The sequence below is a fragment of the Pholis gunnellus genome, assembly GCF_910591455.1.
Source record: "Pholis gunnellus genome assembly, chromosome: 20".
Classification (NCBI taxonomy): Eukaryota; Metazoa; Chordata; class Actinopteri; order Perciformes; family Pholidae; genus Pholis; species Pholis gunnellus.
In genome coordinates this window covers 14,999,848-15,019,589 of record NC_136547.1, presented here as the reverse complement: position 1 = coordinate 15,019,589, position 19,742 = coordinate 14,999,848, and the positions used below count along the sequence as shown (strand labels likewise).

The following is a 19,742-nucleotide window of genomic DNA, read 5'->3' as shown; positions in this document are numbered from 1 at the left end:
TCTGTGCTATACAGTATAATCAAATGAAAGGATGCAACCCACACGTCAACACAATTATTCCTGTAATGAGACAAAACATCAACTTGATTGGACCAAAATGTCATTCAGTCTGCCAGCCCAGAGCCCAGTTAATCCTCTTTTTTGTTCTTTCTTTCTCTCTTTAATATACTTCCTTTGCACACATATTGCAGAAATGCACATGATCCCGTACTAGTAGTACTAACACTCAAATAAGGAGAATCATTCAGAAATAAGAAGCTTAAAAACAAATCTTCATTGTAACATAAAAACAGCCAAATCTTTTAAAACTTCTATTCATGTGCAAATGTTTTAAATCGGTAATTATTTTCTAGGAGAAAGCCCTGTAATGTTCTCAGCAATCATTTTTGATTTGGTTACTCCTAAAATATGTGCATGGCTATTTAAGTATGGTTAGGGTAGGGCAATTAAAAGAGTAAGGATTTGAGTCACTATGTGTGTGTGTTTTTTTTGTGATGTGCATCTTTGAAATTATTCCGATGGTATGAGTTTGCGTTTGTAAAAAGGCAAAAAGAGAGACCTGGTGAAAATTGGTGCTGTCTAAGTGTTTCCTTCTATTTTGCCTAAAACATAATTACTAATGCAGAGTAGTTGCACATAAATGTAATTTTTAGGAGACCAAGATGTTGCGAAACTAATGCAAATCAGCTCTTGAGGTAGAAACGTTGGCAATCCATTCGAGACATGAAAAATGCCGGAGTCTCCACTACTTCGTAGCACTGAGCATTTAGAGTGTTCAGTGCTCCCACAAAAATGCAGCCCATATTCAGCTGCCTATTTCTATCCAGCGTGTGCTGGAGACAGCCTGTGAATGGGAAGTCGATTCATTTGAGCTGAGAGAAGGAAACCTTTTGAGAGTGAGGGTAAGAGGAGGACCAGGAATGAATAGCAGACTTGTGAACTGAAGAGATAAGGTATCTGATCTCAATCGCTTGTATTAGTCCTTGCTCTGCTTCTCTCTTTTCCCTTCCTCCTCTTTTCCCCTGCCCCTCGCTGATTCCTTTAGGCCCATTTAGTTAATTAAGGCCATGAAATGTTTCAGAAACCAATTATGCTGTGACATTATTAAAAGACCACCCTGCCTTGTAAGCGTAGATTGTGTCTTTCTCTTGTCTTCCAACAGAAAGCAAACTTGTCTGACCTGAGCAGCCATTGAAATAGGGTTTGGATTTATACAGTGAAATGTAACATCAGCAACTTTCAGTTTCTTTTGAATGTTTTCTTTTTCACTTCACTTGTGGATCCACATTTACTTCTATTACTTTATAACTAGAGAGCTCGACATTCTTTGCAAGTGGATTTTCTATTATGGATAAGAAGGGCCTGACATCGGTTTACAGACCATGCTTGGCCAGAGAGGATCTCTTATTAATTATGGGGAGGCGGGTGGTGGGGGAGGACCAGTAGCTGGAGATTTTTAAGAAATCCTCTAAAACACTGCCAAGACTAAGGGGAAACCGTCTGACTCGAACCATTAATACTGCGTTTATTGTTTTAACACACAACAACCCAAGTGTTGCCTCTAGAATTTGACTTAAAGGGCAGTGATGCTGTCCCCCAACAGTAATCAATGTATTTACCACTGCTGATAGATCAATTTCTATGCAAGGCATTGAAATAACCGACCGATGTATTTATGAGACTATCATCATATGTTACCGTGATAAAATTTGAACGTACGCAAAAAGACATAATCCATGTAAATGATGAGCTCCAAATTCCAAGAACATATGTTTCTTGTTTTATACAATGAGCACGCTGGTTCATGATTCTTATTTGCTGCACAGAGAAAGACAAAAACAAATGTATCAAGACACGGAAGACGAAGATAATTTGCTCATGCTAATCAACACAATGCACATGTTACAGTGATTTGTACAACATGCATAGTGATTTGTATTGCAGTGCTATTGTGTGTTTGAAGGGGGAGAAGCAAGGAGACATTCACAGAAGTACAGATGTTGATTTTCCTACTTCTAGCGCTATTTTGAGAACATGCAAATATTCTGTGGAACGATTGACACCAAAGGTCGTTAATTAACATAAGTCAATTCCACTGAGCTTCTTTTGGCAGTGAAATGTAGCAGCATTCTGCAGTACCTCTCCTCCCTGTACACGTACAATGCAAATGAAAGGCAGGCACATGCACTAAACAGCAAGCAGCAACTGCAATAAGTTGAGTGAGATACGGATGAATTGTTTCCTAATTTTTAAGATTTGTACTATATGCTACATACATATGTTAAGTGTGTGAGAGTAGAGAAGAACCCTGGAAAGCTCTGTCCACCACAAAATGGTGTAAGTAGGGACACCTGTTGCTGAAGAGGCAAAACACATCTCTACATACAGTGGGCTCGTACTTAATTGTGATAAGTGTTACAAGCTGTGAAGTAATTGGTCTGAATGTCACATTTATTACAGGGCTTGATACAGCAGAATAGAGTGTTGCTGACATTTGGAAATGATATCTTGTGTTCTTTATCTATTTATTTTTTGGCTTCATCATTAACAAATGTGAAACCATAAGATGTACAATTCCCCAAATTGTATATATAGATAGTGTAGCGACCCTGTACAGTTTGGAGTTTTGTATTCGGGGAGTCAGTCGGTCATCTCCCTCTCTCTGGCCAATCAAGGGAATGCACTGTACGCGTTGGTCAAGGTGCATGCCTGTGATTGGTAGAGCAGAGGGGGGGCGGGCATACCTGTTCTGTGACGTAAGCCAAGAAGGGTCGTTAAACTGTATGAAACTTGATTTTCACTTATGTGAGTTTGCGCGGCACTGTTTTGTGTGGTTTACGTTAATAAACCAGTTCATGCCAAGACTTTACTCTCGTCTCCGAGGATATATATCTTACATAAGAAAAGAAAAGAAGAAGCACAAAGAGTCTTGCACGTCTGACGTTTGTTATTGTTTGTTTGCAAGGGGTGGACACAAAGAAGAACTGGAAAATAAAGAACAATACAGGTAAGTTACTGTCATAAGATGACTCTATTGTTTTCAACTAAGAGAAGTTCAAGCTAACGTTAACTTGAGTGCTGACAGACCCTTCTAAGTCTAACGTTACTGCAAACACATTTTTTTTTAGGCTTTACTACCAGCTTCCAACTCTCTTGAGAAGAGAAGACAGGTAATTTGGGGTTTACCACCGATGAGTAGGCTAACTATTTATTTATTAACTATTTATCATTTGAGTTGGTTAACGTCAGCCCAAGAGCTCTCTTAGCGCAATCATTCAAGCAGTTAATGTTAGCTAATGCATGACATTGGTAACGTTCATTTTTCTCACAACTGACACTAATAGTTGTCAAACACAGGTGTAGCTAATCGTAACTAATCACTTTACAGCTGCATTCAGGTGTGCCAATTAGGCCTCTGGTAGTGGGAACGCTGGCTCACTGGCGTGGCTGATAGGCATATCTAAATGGAAACGAGCCAGCATTAATGTTATTAGTTAAGGTTACACCTGTGCTTTTTTTTACTGCGAGATACTGTTCCAGCTAACATAATATCAAAGTGTTCTTGATAGTTTCTCGTAATGGACTGGATAGTAAATATGTATTTTGACTGCACCTACAGGTCAAGATACAGTACGTTCACAGCTCCTCTGTCTGCTACAAGAAAGTTATTTTTATGTCATAATATAGCTGTACTTATACTGTACTTATCATTTTTCTCCTATTTTAGTAAGGTAGTGGCTTGCAGATCTATAAGGAGGAGAGTAACCCACTGTTAACTTAGATGCATTTTGTATATATTTAATTCTATGAACTGTAAACAGTCGTTTAAAAAACATGTTTATCAGACTTACTTCTAATTGCTTTTACTTTGATGTTTTCATCCGAGTGCAGGATGTGAAGTTTATCGAGACACTTTAATGATCCAGAAATGCAGTGCCTACATTCCAGAGGTTCTCTATCCAGCCCCTCTCCGGGTGTTTGATGACATGATGAATTGGTGTTGCTTTCCACTAATTTGAGTCCTAATTCTCTCCCTCTCCTCTCTTTGTCCTCATCCCTTACCCTCTCGCCTCTCCCGTTTCTGCTGGCTATCTCCTCCTCCTTTCTTCCTCACCTTCCATCCCCACATCTTCTCCTTTCTCTTTGATCTTCCTTACCTTCCATCCCCACATCTTCTCCTTTCTCTTTGATCTTCCTTTTTCCTTCTCCGCCTACTATGTCTTCTCTCATTTCTATACCTCTTTTTCAATCTCTCGCATCAGGCGTTTGCAATGCTTGTTCAGGCTCCAACCCCTTTTAATACATGTGTTGAGGTGATCCTGGAGGGAATGTCTAGCAGGTAGCATTTGAATGTACGTGTGATTTATTACTGTAACACAGCCGTCATCTGTTATTTAATATGTGAAAACACTGCTATTACTTTATTAAATTATCATGTGGCTATGTAAACTCTTTTTCAAGTGTGACCCTGGATTTGAGGAAGTTGTTGTATAGTGTTTAGGGGGGAAAAGATCTAGTTTGTAATTTGAATGAAATCCATGACAATAAGTGCACAGTCTTTTGTAACATCACAGTGTTGAGCCAGCTGTGTAAAAGCATTTGCCAACAGTCTTAATTTGGGAAATGTGGCATTTTATTTTTTAATTGTCTGTGGCTCAGTACTTCTGAGCTCCCCCTGAAAAGTGCCAGTTTATCCAAAACATACCTGTTAAGATTATTAACTGATAATGTGTATATTTGCAGGTAAAGGAAAACGGTAGCATCTACTACTGCTCTTAAGTCGGGAGACTTCCAGTCAACAGCAACTTCGTTGACTCCAGTGAATTCACCAAGACAGTAACTGTACATCCTGCTGACTGGCTGAGTTCGTCTAACAAGGTAAGGACATGGTTAGCTCGGTTAAAATACCTGCTCGGGTAATAATATTTTTTTCACACAGGCAGGATGTCAAAACTTTGCTATTGCCACCCAATTCATTGAACCACCATTTCACATTATCATACTGAATCAGGGTGCATGTAAAGGTGAGCGTGAAATAGATTCACTCATAATTTATTAACTGGTAAGAGGTGAAAGATTTTTCTTTTACATATTTCATCAATATTAGCAATTATGTAAAGGTATGTGTGGAAATGTTATGAGAAGCAGTGACTGTTTGAAGTTATAGTTGTCATTGCCCATAACATTGATTGAAATATGGCATTAATGAAATTATATCACCGTGTCTGACATAACTACTGTATGCAAATGTGCAGTTATTGTGAGATGTTGTTCGGAAAATGTGTTGAAACCCTGAAACACTATTTTAAAAATAACCCCATAGCTGCTTGCTGTGGTGTGTTTGAGATATTGCTAGAGTTATTCAATTTTTTATGTGTGAGCTTTCTCTGACCTAAAGTGAGTGCTTTTTTTTCCTAGGACTGCTATGTTTGCATCATTTGACTTGACTATGGGCCATTCCTTTTGGTTTAAACACATCAGGATTTGTTGTACACAGTTTATTGTTTGTGTTGGCCACTAAAGGAACCTGAGATGGTTACTTAGACAAAACATTTTCTCTTCACGTGCACTTCAGAAACGTAGAGCCTCATGAGAAACTTCCTTTCCCTTTTCATTTTCTGTAGGATATTTTTTAGAAACATCTAAAACAATCAAGCTTTTCCACTAAGTAAAACAAGTAGTTTCATCCTATTCTGTGGCTGTCTTTGACACAATAACTTAATAATAAGAGGAGTTCCTGGTGAAATTGTGAATGAGGGATGCTTGTGTTCCTTTTTACTTTCCTCACAGCAGTGAATCACTCTATCACTCCTGAGTTCCTCCCTGGGGTAACATTTGGTCACATCATTCTCCAACCCTCCAGTTGTATTGGGTATTTCAACAGTGAATTCACCTTAGATCGCTTGCATTGTGCATCCAATCATTTCCCCTCCAGCGTGTATTGAATACAGTCTGGTGTTTTAACTTTAGTAAGAGTCCACTTTATAGTGCTGAGTCAGGATCCGTAATAATGCTCATTATCGCCGCAGTAATTTCCTCTCATAAAACAGACCAGAGATTCTAATCCAAACCTTGTTCATGTCTCTCTAGAGAAACCTCTTCTTAAGAAAACTGTCTAGCCCCACAGACATTTCCTCATATTGTTTGTGAGAGATAAAGGCGGCACCTTTTCTTATGATCCCACAAACGCTATACGTGACATCACCTCAGAGCATTATTTTCCTCTCTCTCTCTCCTACAGTGGGTAGATGAGAGCAGTGAGTCTGCCAGGATAGCAGCCGTCTGTAAAAATCTCTCCTTTCTCACAAACGTTTTGCTTAACAAAACAGTCTTACTCTGGAGATTCATCACTGCTGTCATCAACTTTTTTTTCTTCAAAATCTATGGGCCATCAGTCATCACTGTGTTTTTTTTTTATGATATGAGTGATTGCTGTAAATTACCATGCATGACATATTGACAAAACCATTTGCAGTCCTTGTTGAGAAAGACCACTGTCATACAGCAAAAGGCATAGCGGAGGGGTGAGTGGAGTAATCAACAAGCAGGGGAGGGAGACTGCAGGGAGATGATGGGAACAGACAACAAAAACGAGAGGAAACGGGAGAGGAAAAAGAGATATAGAGGCTTATTCCTTGACATATCCCTGGCTACAGATAAGAAATCAGACTTGATATTGTGGCTCTATGGATGACAGTTTCAGCCTGTCAGGTCTCCGCTTCACTACTTTTGTCCAGATTGAAATATATCAACAACCATTTGGTACAGACATGTTGGTCACCACAGGATGAACAGACAACAGGGATGACTGTGGCTCAGGAGGTAGAGTGGGTTGTTCACTCATGCAAAGATTGTCCAGTCCACATGTCGAAGTATTATTGGGCAAGATATGAAGCCCAAATTACCATCAGTGTATGAGTGAGCATTGGTTAATACTCTGATGAGCAGGAGGCACATTGTTTGGCAGTCTCTACCATCAGTGTGTGTGTGTGTGTGTGCGTATGTGTGGACATGTAGTGTAAAGCGCTTTGAATGGTTGGAAGACTAGAATGGTACGATATAAATGCAAGTCCATTTCCCATTCACCATGAATGACGTTACTTCCAGCATCCATGATAATAGCGTGCTGCTTTCATAATTAATCCTTCATTTGAAGAAATAAGTGAGACATTACCACTGATGGAGCTGTCTGTTATGAATTCCATCTCAACTCACCATTTTCTTCATTTCGAAAAATGCTCCCTGCAGTAGTGATAATCGCATATTATCTTCCTGACAGATGACATGATGGGGATAAATGCAAATTAGCCAAATCCAGCCCTGACGTTTTGAGAATTGCTTGAAAATAACTATTGTAGATTTGCTCCCCAAACAGCTCAACTTGTGCTATCTGGAAGCAATAAAACTGAAATGTGCCAAGTTATTATACTTAAGTAAAAATAAAAGTGCATAATCACCAACTGATGTCTCTTTACTGTGGATAGACTTCTCAATAAATGTGTAATTTCTAAAAACTTTTTTTTTTCCTTTTATAGTTATATTTTTGTGTTGTGTACAGCAACTATAAACCCTGTTCTCTGGAACCCTGTAAAGTGCCAGGACAAGTTTAGATACATTTCTAAATTAATTGGGTGAAATGACCGTATTCCTATTTAGCCTCCCACTGACACATCGACAAGCTTATGTGGGAATTGTACTTCCCACAAATGTCAAGGACTGTTTGTTAATAAATTCTCCTTACGTTACTTATCCTCATACTTTCCCAAAAAGCATTTTGACAACAAAAGCTGATAAATAAAAGAAGGAAATAAGGAGATAGTAGAGTGACTGCAGGTTGTGTGTATTTTTGTTAGAGCTTTGGTTGGGAGGAAAGGAGACAAATGCACATGGCTGCCACCATCTAGAGAAGGAGGGGGGCACTGTCTGGCTATAAGAAACGGAAAAGACATTAGAGAGGGAGAGAGCCAGTAAGACTGAGATAAGTTCAGTTCAGCACCACGGACACTGCACCGGAGCGCTGGAGAGGAGAAATCACTTCAGTGGATTTAAGCTGCGCACAGTCATGCCTTCTTGAACTGCTGGAGCCATACTGTACACTACATTCGTACTTAGTCGTGCTCGCCCTGTGCTTAGGGAGACGGTTGTTTGTTTTATTTTATTCGGGAATAGCTAAATAAGGAGGCAAGATAGCTGCAGAGAGAAGTGCGGTGCATGGGCTTGCAAGCACAGGCCAGCCTGTTAGTCGGCGCGATCCTTACATCATCTCTTTATTGGAGCGAGAGAGGGAGAGAGAGAGAGAGAGGGAGAGAGAGAGACACAGACAGAGGGAGAGAGAGAGTGTGAGATGAGAGTGAGAGATGAGAGTGAGAGAGAGTCAGTGCAGCCAGGCTCCTCTTCGCCAGTCCTCCACTGCGAAGCGAGGCTGACGGACCGACTGGCGTTACCATCACCCTGCTGTTTATTCTGAGTGTTTCCTCTCCCTCTCCCACACTGCTGCGTCTGCACCGGCCGTGAAGATGCACCGGCAGCGTCCTGCCCAGGGATCGACGTCGATATTGTCGGTGGCTTTGTGGATTTTCAGCCACGTCAACTGTGTGCACGGAGCTTTGCCAACAACCCGTAAGTTGTTATTCTTTATTTTTGGGATGTGTCTGCCAGCGCTGAGCGGGTGAGTCTGGATGTGGGTGGGAAGCAGACCGAGCCTGTCTCTGGAGCAGAACAGTAGAGGCAGAAAGGTGCGCTTCCCGGCGAGGCTGCAGGTGCCCGCGGTGGTGCCAGCTGGGGCACTCTGGAGCTAAAGAGCCAGGCTGCACCGGGGAGCGGGAGCGGGAGCGGGCGTACCTTCTGACTTTAGATCTACACGTGTTAACTCCCGGGGATTTCTCTTCTACTGATTTTAGCGACCAGGATTTTATGACCGTCGGGTGATTTTTGATCACGGGTTCTCACGGCTACATTTCAGTGTGTCAGTTGAGCTTTGTTGTCTTTTGTGCCGTCTCAATCCTGAGGCAGAGTGCATGTGAGTGAACAGTTTCAAACCATTTGACAAATGACCATTTCTTCGGTCAATTTTTCAGGGGTTTTCTGGATTGACATTAGCTATATAAAGTCACTGTATTTGTTTTCAGACTATTACATTGGATTTGCCCAACATCAATCCAAATACAGAGGTTTCATTGAATCTCCAAATGTATAGGGAGTTATGGTCTATAGGACTTTGTGGAAGATAAGTCTTTACGGTCAGTGACCCAGGGGCATTAAAGATGTCTCACTTTGAGCCTATGCTTGTGTCTAAATCAGGTTGTTCATGACGTTTCAGTGCAATTTGAATTTTGATTAATCTCTCCACTATTACCAGGTCTGGGTCTATTTTAGCCAACTTTATTTTTCAGCAAACGGTCAAACTTATGCTCAGAGATACTTTAAATACAAAGGGTGAATCTCTTTTGCCTGGTTAAAGGTTTTTGCTTGTCAATAATTAACAACCTGTAATGTTAGGATCGAGTTTGTATAGAAATGTAACTACTCAAAATTGCACTATTTTTTCCTTTTATTTTTTTCATTGACATCTACCAAGGGGAGTCACGGGATTTAGGTTAGTAGCTTTTAGGCTTTGCTGTGCTTATTGGTATGGTATTAAATGTCCATCTTAAAATAACCAATTATGTTTGGTTCGGTGTCATTCCGATGTCGCTGACGGTGACTGAGTCGGTGTGAATGATTCCCCCGGTGATCGCCAGGGCTTCTCGGGTCCCGGATGAATGTATCCGGGGACGCGCCTCATTAATCATCCCGTCCGACAGACAACCCGGAGACTGCACCGCGAACTGTTTGCGCGTGCCTGCACATATGTCTGCGTGTGCGCGTCAGCTAATGTTACAGAGGAGAAAAGAAAGACATAGAGTTAGAGGAGATGGGCTGTGCGTTTTTTTTCACAAAGCTGTGGCTTATATGAGCGCGCTCACAGCGAATATGAGTCACAGTAACAACACTTTATTTATAAATAACTGTATTGATCCCTTTATGGAAATCCTCCGTCCTCTTGCTCCCGTCAATTGGCTGGTCTGACTGGGTCAGCAGCAGTGTCCCCGGAGCAAGTAGAGATTCAGTGTCTTCCTAAAAAAATAAAATCAGCTGTGGGCTTGAACCAGATGGATTCAAAGACGTATAATGAACGGAATATAACATATTTAGACCTGTTGTATCTTTCAAACAAGAAAGTCTATATAAATGATTTCTTATCATATACACCTTTTATATGTATTTTTTATAAAAATCCAATAACTTGATCAATCACTTCACTTCTATTGCATATAGAAATATGTTGCATTGCACAATATAAGACAACAGTACAACACAACAGGAATATTAAAGTGCGGAGAAGGATCAGGGTAGGATTTGCAAGATGGGGGGCCAAGCAGTGTGATGGAGAGCGCGACGGAGAGAAAGTCATATACGAACAGCATGTTGAATCGGACCAGCAGTTCCACTGCTGAGCTTAAATCTGAGCGCTGACTTTATCCCTCCTCAGGGACTTAGATGTGCAACACTTGGGGGAATAGACAATGTCATTGTGACCAATGGTCTGAGGCATGGACTAAAAAAGATTAACATTTCTATCCTACCGAGGCAAACACACTTCCAGACTAAAAGTCAATAGGCTGGTTGAACCAGACTGTGTGAAGTTTCCCAAGTGCACACTGCAATTCTGCTTCTATGCTTCTATGAGGTATGTTTCCTAAAATGAAAAGAGAGCATTAAGGAGATATTTATTGTGTTTGCCCATTTGTTCATGGATTTATACATATGTTAATTTATACAGTATGTTCATGCATTTCTGGTTTTCCAAATGATTGCATGTTGAACTATAATCCAGGGATTTTCTCCAATGCAAATTTAGCCTAAAGCATCTGTCAGTTTTATGTTGCATTCCATTGTCACTTAATTGGCTAGCACAGCGCTATCAATGCTAAAATCTAAAGCGGTCCGACAGAATTAAATGAACAGACGCATGCAACTCACATCAGCACAACGGTGCATACACAATCACTGGCACTCACATAACTGGACAAAAGTAAGTTGCATTTGTCCTTGTTTTACTTCAGCTATATGTTATATTTGTGTATTAATGTGTGACTGTACTTGAAGTGTATTTTATATGCACAGATATTTGGCCCAGTCGTACAGTATTCATGAATGTTAAGTTTACTCTAACCTCATTTTTTTTTTTTAAAAGGGCAAGTCTATCATCTAATCGGCCTCAAACCCTCCTGCTCTGCTTTGCACCATTGCTATTCATCATTCTTCGTGTAAAGGACAGGGTATATGCTATAAAGACTCTCGGCACCAGTGTGAAAAGTCAAGGAGTTACTGACACTGTGGGTGGCTTAATGGGATGCCCCTGGAGCCTGTCTGTTATAGAATCCGATTAGCCTTTTCTCATTTCATTAAGCATGCCAGGCCATTTGACATAAACATCAGTCTGGTTGCACCTCCAGGGCCACACAGGGCAAGGCTCGACAAGGGTTTCCTGTTATTCAGTATAATGCATTATATACCATGCAAAACAAAAAGTATTCAATTGCATTCTGTTGCCAAAATGTTCTTGTTTGAGTTTGAAGCATTAAGTTCACCCCATTATATTTGATTGGGGCCTTGGCTAAGGGGTGCCCATTTAGACTCTGTATCAAAGTGGCTAATGTTAACATTTGACTGGTTGTGACTGATCCAAAGCAAACAAAAGAATAATCTGGCATGTCCTCACACTGAGTCACTGTGACCAACACACAAGTAAACCTGGTGCTAGTTGTGTAGCCCTGTATCTTGTCTGTGTGTGTTTGTGATGGCTCCCAGTAGGAGGTGGTAATAATGGGATTAGAGCTGGAGGAAGCGGACTGGTTTGTCTCAGATTAGATCAGCTCAATACTTGGTGTTTAGCTTTGTGTGGCGCCTGTGAATTTGTGTGAGCACCTGCCTGTGTCTTGGTTGTGTGTGTGTTTGTCCACATTGGTAGATTTCTAATGCATTGAGTCAAGTGAGCCAGAGTTGGGAAACGAGGTTGAGTTGTTAATTGCCATTGTTCTTGTCTCACCTGTCCTCCTCTGTCTAAATTGCCCTCTTCCTCCTTTTCTTTTATCTATCACTCCTTTGCACTCCCTTTATTTTCCTGCCATTTTGTCTTATCCCTAACTACCCCTGATGATTCCTCTTACTCCCTCACTCACCCCCCCCCAGTAGCTGATTCCCCAGCCTTTCTCTCATCATTCAGCTTTTACCCTCTTGCCTCCTGCCCTTTTTTTGCCCCCAACTATCTCTAATTCTCTCTATCTCTACGTGGCTCTCATCAATGGTTTTATCATCTGGCCATAATCACTCTGTCCCTCCTTGTATGTTTTCACCCACCCAGTCTCTCTCCTCACAATCTGTCCCCTTCTCCTTCCACTACTGATTACTAATATGTTTGATTAAAAAGTCTCCACTTGCCATTTTCAAGGGAGTAGTGTTATGCATCTGCTTGTGCATGCTCATACAAACTCTGGAAACAGCACCTACTCTGTGTCCACTGCACCAGCCAGACTGACATGGATCGCAGCCAAACAGACACAGAGACACTGTGTTCTCCTCTTTCAGTATCATACAGCTCTTAAACTTTCCTTGCCCCATCAAAGTATGAATATTTGATCCTACTTAAACATTAATTCACGACGATGCTTTTGAGACAAAAATGCTTGACCTATCATCCACTGCTTTCCAAAAAGCACTTTATTTTCATAGCACAATGAATCCGAATTGCTTCGTTTCACAGCAGTCCATAATAAATAAATAAATATGAATTTTGTCTTGACAAGGATATTTTCACAACTTCAATGGTAACACATCCTGATGTTACACTCAAGTTTACTGATGAGCCTTTATCCTTGCACACTTCAATATATGCATTCAAACAGGTTTAAAGTCAATATATTGCTAACGCATTCTCCTATTTACAGTACATAGAGGCTGTTTGCTGAATTTCGTATACTTCCATAGATCATAAGCATAGCAAACATCTAATAGTAAGAAACAAATTGTCAGAGCCAGATCACCATGACTGTTTTCTTTTTGTCCATTTCCTTTATAAGAGGACTGCTGTATCGGTCCCCCTGAAGAATTGAAATTTCTCTCTTGAAAGTGAATGCTTCTGTGCGACTATCTATGTTTCATCATGGGAGCAAGGCCACAGTGATACAAATGCGCACTGACAGGTCATGCAGCATAATTCCCTTAATAATGTCAGTAACGTAACATGCACACACAGAGGACTTCACCACACCATGCACGGTAAGTGTGTGTGTGTGTGTGTGTGTGTGTGTGTGTGTGTGTGTGTGTGTGTGTGTGTGTGTGTGTGTGTGTGTGTGTGTGTGTGTGTGTGTGTGTGTGTGTGTGTGTGTGTGTGTGTGTGTGTGTGAACTTGTGCAAATACGCAGGATCTCAAAGTTATTCTAGTGGAATGTGTTCTCATTAGAACCCGTCAGGATCTGTCCACCTTGTGAGACCAAGGCATTCTGAGATGGAGAGGAGGCTGGCAAGATATCGGGAGGAAGAGAGAAGGACAAGAAAAGAGGCAGCATTTATTAGAAAAGAGGGAAGGATGAGGAGAGACAGCCTGTGGAAAGATGTCCAGAAACCAAGGATTTTCTCTGACACCTTGTCATTCGATATTACCGTTGTTATGAGCTGCATCAGAGCGCAGCCTTGCATTAGTTAGAAAATGGACCGGTCTGTCACCTACTGTAATACTGCACTTCACTTTGTGATAGCTTGATTGATCATATAACAGCCTTCATAATTGCTTGTTCAGTTAATGTTAATATCACTAAAAATCATCATTATCATCTACGTCATCATCGTTATCATCATTTTAAATATGTTTTTATAGGTACAGTATGAACACAAATTGTCAGTTAAACATATATATTAAAATAAGATTAAAATACTAAGAACAACCTTATGTATTTGCAGTTTCATCGTTTTTATAACACTGCTAACCTGAGAATCCTGAAATCTCACAAGCTCAGTTTTTACTACTGAATGTTAATTTAGAAATCCACTGACTCAACATGCCACATCATCAGGCTATTTAGAGAGGTTTAGATGATAATGTGACTTTTCAGCCTTTGAAACTTCTGAACCATATTAACTATTACTGTGGATGTTGCAGGTGTAAAATGAAGCAATGTTTTTTTGCTTCAACCTGGCTGAGTTACCCTCTGTATTTAGTTCTGAACACCACTTTACAGCTTGTTTTGCTGCAAGCTTCAAATAGGCCAATATGTTTCCAAAACTGTACAGATTGGAGTTTAAATGTGTGTTGTTATATTACTAAGAGGAAGCTAATTGACAGGGTACAACATCTGTTCTAGATTAATCTTTGGGGAATGCCAGAATTGAGCTGCACCAGGGTACTGGAGGTGTTAGAAAGAGCAGCTAAAAGCAGTGTAAGTGAACCTGACCCAAACCATCGGTGTCAAAACAATCGTGTCAAAAGCAGCACAAAGTAAAACTGGGCAGTCCCCTCTGTCAGTGGCAGAGAGAAGGTTTAGACACACTGACTAGAGCGTAGAGTGTTATAACCGCTGTACATGCTCTTGAAGTAAATCCAATGCTAGGGAAGGCATCGGTGTAAATAAATACAGCTGCTAGTGCAACAATGAGGACATGATCCCTCACTGGCATCCCACCCATGTTGCGTTGGTTGTAGCTGCAGCTAGGGACTGAATCGCAGGTGCAAGCATTTCCAGTGAGGTGACGTTGGTGTTCTGTTTTAATTGTCTCCGCCACATTCAGGAGTGTTTGCTAATTGCTAAAATTGCTAATAAATGCACATGAATGTTCATATAGAGGTGACTGAAGATCTATACTAATACCACAGGCGCTATATTACTAGACAGACTTGATGTGTTATAGGTAGTGTTAATTGTTATTGATGATAGTGTAGCATTTATAGAAAAGGTGCTGCATTTTTTTAATTACAGTGGCATGTTATTGTTTTACTACATTTTCCTGTGTTAAAGCACAGCCTCTCACTGTATGCTTTTATATTTAAACCTCCTGGTTTGTTGACTTCTCTTTGAGTTTGGGTTCCCCTGCCACATGGAGGCAGTAAACTCCTCAGTGGTCTGTTCTTGGATTGCGCTTTTTTTTTTAATATCTTTTGTCCTTTGTGTTTGCTTTAATCCAAGCTGATAGTTCCCCAGCTAACATCTTATTGGTAATTAACACATGCACTAAGGAAATATACAATTTTTTGTAAAACTTATTTTGATTGTTGAGCCTATCTAGCATGACTGATGTGATCCCTGACTTGGAATGCAAAAGGGATCCATAGTGATGGAAAAAAATGACATCACAAGCACAGTCATTAACAGAATTCATTAAAAATGTTGATGATAATCAGAACTACAGAGAAGTAACTGTCCTAATGACATGTCTGTACTATTCAGTATATGCCCACTACTCTGAAAAACAGCCATCTTCAAAATATGTCAAAGGTTTAGTAATTGAGAAAAAACTCTTGATTTTTCTTTTTGACATGAGTGTGATGTTATCAAAGTATCAATTTGCCGCTTGACATGGACACATTAACTTATTTAGTCAGTGTGTATATTACATAGGGAGTACAGTAATTTAATGAGACATTGAGACAATTACATTAACTAATTAGTTATTGCTCATGTCAAAATCATCAGCAATCATTTCTAAGTCATTAGCCAAGTGTTTGCCCATGCTCAAGCAATATAAATCTGCAATCCTTGAATTATACAGGGTTGCTCAGAGAGCGTATTGTCGGTGGATAATTTAACTGTTGCTTTCGCTTGCTTCCCTCTGTGAGTTTAACCTATATTCTGGAACATTAACCCTTTGATCTGCACACGCCTGATGGCTGACATGATGAATCTTTGGGATTACACATTTAAAAACTGCAGCACATCTGTCCAGCTGTCTCACTTATGCATGCACACACACAAACGTACACAGCCAGACTCTCAGCTCGCTGATGTTGAGACTCACCATGTCTTTCCCTCTCCATCCTTTTGTCACTCCACACATACAGTATGTAGTCTAGTAAAAATGTCTGTATATATGTGTGTGAGAGAGCGAGTTGGTGTAGTTCTCGGGCCGTGCATGTACATACATGTGCATATGCACAAGTCCCTTTCTGTCATAATGGATGTTTGAAATTTAGCCACCAGCTCATGTGGAAGACTGTGGTGGAAAAGGGCACTGTGGCGCAGCTAAGACAAATGTTGTTATTACTCTCAGCCTTTGCGTTCAATTTGTTTTTTAAGCCGCTTGAATACCCCATTTACAGCCCAAGATTAAGTGAATTAATCTTTGGGCTAGTTCCACTGAAGAAACACTCCTTTTTCTCTTTAGAGTCAGAGGGAAAAGCACAGAGGCTGAATGGTAACATACTGTAGCCAGTCACTTGGAAAACATAACTTGTGTATCTCTATTTCATTATAGTGAAGCTACAATGTATGTGTGTAAATGCCTTGACTGTGTGCATGACTTGGTCTGTGTGAGTCTCACTGTGGTGCACGTATGAGTGTTTGTGGAAATAAAGAGAAGGGAGAAAATAAACGGGAAAAGAGAGATAACTGGAAAGGTAAACTGGAGTTGTCTAAAATCACAGCTCTACTTTCAATAGTGTTAGCTTAGTGATAAATAGATCTGTCTGTGCGTGTGCATGTGTGTTTTGATCTGTTGGATTGACAAATGTTCGTTGTGTTCTCTTGCTCGCTTGAATGAACATGTGTATGTTTCTTCCCGTGTGGTTGCATGCATTATGCACACATTCTGTGGAGTGTGTGTGTGTGTGTGCATTTGTGTACTTGGACAGCTATCTTTGCGAGGACCAATTCGAGTTTCAGAACTTCACAGTGATGACATTTTTGGAATGTGAGGACAGACCTTCAAAAGGTTCGCTTGATGGTTCAGACTTGATTTTAAGTTTCAGGTTAGAGTTAGATAGAGTTAAGATAAGAATTTGGATCAGGCACTTAGTTGTGATACTAAAGGATACATATCGTGCTCATATATGGATTTTTGGGTTTCTACGAGAACATATTTACATGCTTTATTGTTAAAGTGTGTGTGTGTGTGTGTGTGTGTGTGTGTGTGTGGGGCTGATCCGTGCTCTTTCATACTATCTGTCTGTCGATAGAGACTGATTCGATACTTCTAATTCCCTAATAATGTATTAAATATGCATCTGACACATTGAAATAACAGATTTGGCCCACGTTATTTTTGACGAGCTACTTGATCCAAATACTGATTCTGAAGCATAAAGGTGATAAGCTTTAACTGGAAGAATGCGACTCCTGAAACTGACGTCAGCTAGAGGGGGCGTTACGTGGTCCTTGTTTGTCATTTTAATTGCAGAAAGCGATGGTCTGCACCAGCTAAAAATTTGCATTTGTTGAGGCAAGATGTGGATGTGGTCCATTAGCTCTGGTTGTAAGCTAAGATTAGTCAGACAGGGGTCACTGCTTCCTCTTTATACAGTTCTTTCACCTTCCGTCTCTCTGCCTTCTTCTATATTTTTCTTTCACTGTGGCTTTCTTTGTCTTTTTCTCCCACTCTTGGTCCCCATCTGTCTTTTCTATGTGAATGAATGTAAATCAATTAATTCCCGACCACATCAACCCTTGCCTCTGCCTGTGTGTGGATGTAGAGAGACTGAGGGAGTGGGCTGCCTATATGAGCTCAGTCAGTTCATGTGCGCGGCGTGCAATGCTTCTTCTGCTTGGTTGTCAGGCTCACGCAGCAGACGTCCTGCTTTTAGTCCGCTAAGTGTCTAGATGGTCTTTTATTCTGACAGAAAGCTCTGGCAGGGCGCATGAGAGCGCTTCATTCACAGTGACGACACCAGTGGTTTTCTGAAAAGTTCAGAGACTTTTCACTAGAAGCACTCACAGCGGCCAAACTAGAAAGTTGGAGGCTCGTACGTTGGCACTTTAGTCTCTGAGAATTAGGATAACAGTTCAATATATCTATTTTTTCAATGGACTTGGGAGGGCTTTTACTTCATATATTATTCATCCAGATAGTGGGGACCTGTTTTTAAGATTCATGATTTTGTGAACATGAAAACATGTGGGAACAATGTAAGGTAAAACATGGTTTTGTCATTCAGGCACAGATGACATGAGTTAAAGGATAAAGGATCATTGGGTTGTTGGTAACACAATTCGGAGAAAAGCGAGATGGTCAAAACACGTGATATTCCCTAAATGCACACACACACTGACCTCAGCCCCAGATGGTCAGGGCTTAGCCCCAGACCTTGTCAACTTCTAGAAACGACCCTGCTCTTACTTTTATCCACTTCATCCTCCTTTCTGTTTAATGCCACCTTGTTTCTGTGTCTTGTTACGTTGCTTCTCCACACATATCTTGGTCATCTGACTTTCCTGAACCATTTTGTCTCTCCTTATCCTGCTCTCTGTACCCATCTCCTCCTTGTGTACGTTTCACCTCTCCCTCAAGCTGTCTAGATTATCAGGTCTAAAAAACAGTGACACAACAAATGCATTTACCTGACAAAAGCAAGCATTGGTTTCGTGACAACAACACTGATGTTGGTCCCACAGCTTCTCTCATGTCAGTTTTAAGACAAACTAACAGACACACCACATTTGTGGTTTAAAAAAATAAATAAAATGTTTATCTTTTATAGAGTGGCTTTAGTTCTGCCTGGAATGGCATCTTGAGCTTTATTTTATGTAGTTAAATAGTTTCTTAAAGGAGTGAAATATCTCTGCAAGAAATCAACAGTTGTAACCCATCAGCTAATGAAATGGCACAAGAAGACAGCAGGGTACTTAACCAAGTCATGGTGGGTTAATATGTAGGCGAATCAGAAATATGTCGGAGGTTTAAAGTTACCTCAGTTTCTAATTCTCCGTCAATAAATGTCACAAGTTGTGTCTTGTATTTTGGTGTCAGGCCACATATTACACAGGCACTTTCAGAAACTGAGTTGTCCTCACTTCCCTTTACTAGTGCCTTTTGCTCTTTATCAATAAACCAGTTCTATTTAGTAAGAGCATTCCCCTAAATTAGATGCCTGAATAGCTTGTATTTGTTTGGTGAGTGATTTTCATTACTGCCAACTCTACCTCACCACTTACTGGCTCAAGGAAATGTGCGTCAGCTGCTTGGAATCTTTGCAAAATATAATAATAAAGTTCTTGAAAGGGTTTTGGTTACTGGGAAATGTTTCTGTATTGAAACGTGTCTTTTCTCCCACTGCCCCTCCTCCAACAGACAGTACAGTCTGTTAATATGCTCTCCAGCAATAATTCTGGTTAATCCTGACCTTTTGTGCAAAGAGGTCAAATTACTAATTAATAAATGCTGTGTGAGTTTGTTAAGAATGAGCTCAATTTAGAGCTGCCGAAAGTGCCACAAAGACAATATTGAAGACAGCAGCACAGCTGTAGATTGAGTTAGGTCAATCCTTTAGCGGCTCAGTTGATTAATTTGGAGATTCATTAATTCCTCATTAAACTGTTGGTTAATGAATGTAGAACATTGAAATTCACTGTGTGCTTCACATTTCCAAACTGCGATTCCAAATGGAAATATTTGGGATTTAGTTTTAATATCATTACTTAATAAATGCTCATCCCCTCTGCTGGCATCTCTATCGGTTGTCTAGAGATGAAATGATGGTGGCCAAATGGATGCGATTA

General features: G+C 40.4%; 1 protein-coding gene across 1 annotated transcript in view; it reads left to right on the top strand.

Moving 5' to 3' along the window:
* Positions 1 to 8,516: 8,516 nt before the first annotated feature.
* cntnap2a (contactin associated protein 2a) overlaps positions 8,517 to 19,742 on the top strand; it is a gene marked incomplete at its 5' end in the record, with an annotated part of 287,105 nt that continues 275,879 nt past the window's right edge. Inside the window, one exon of the mRNA XM_079181068.1 lies at positions 8,517 to 8,619. Coding sequence (XP_079037194.1) covers positions 8,517 to 8,619 — 103 coding nt within the window. The remainder of the gene's footprint in view (positions 8,620 to 19,742) is intronic.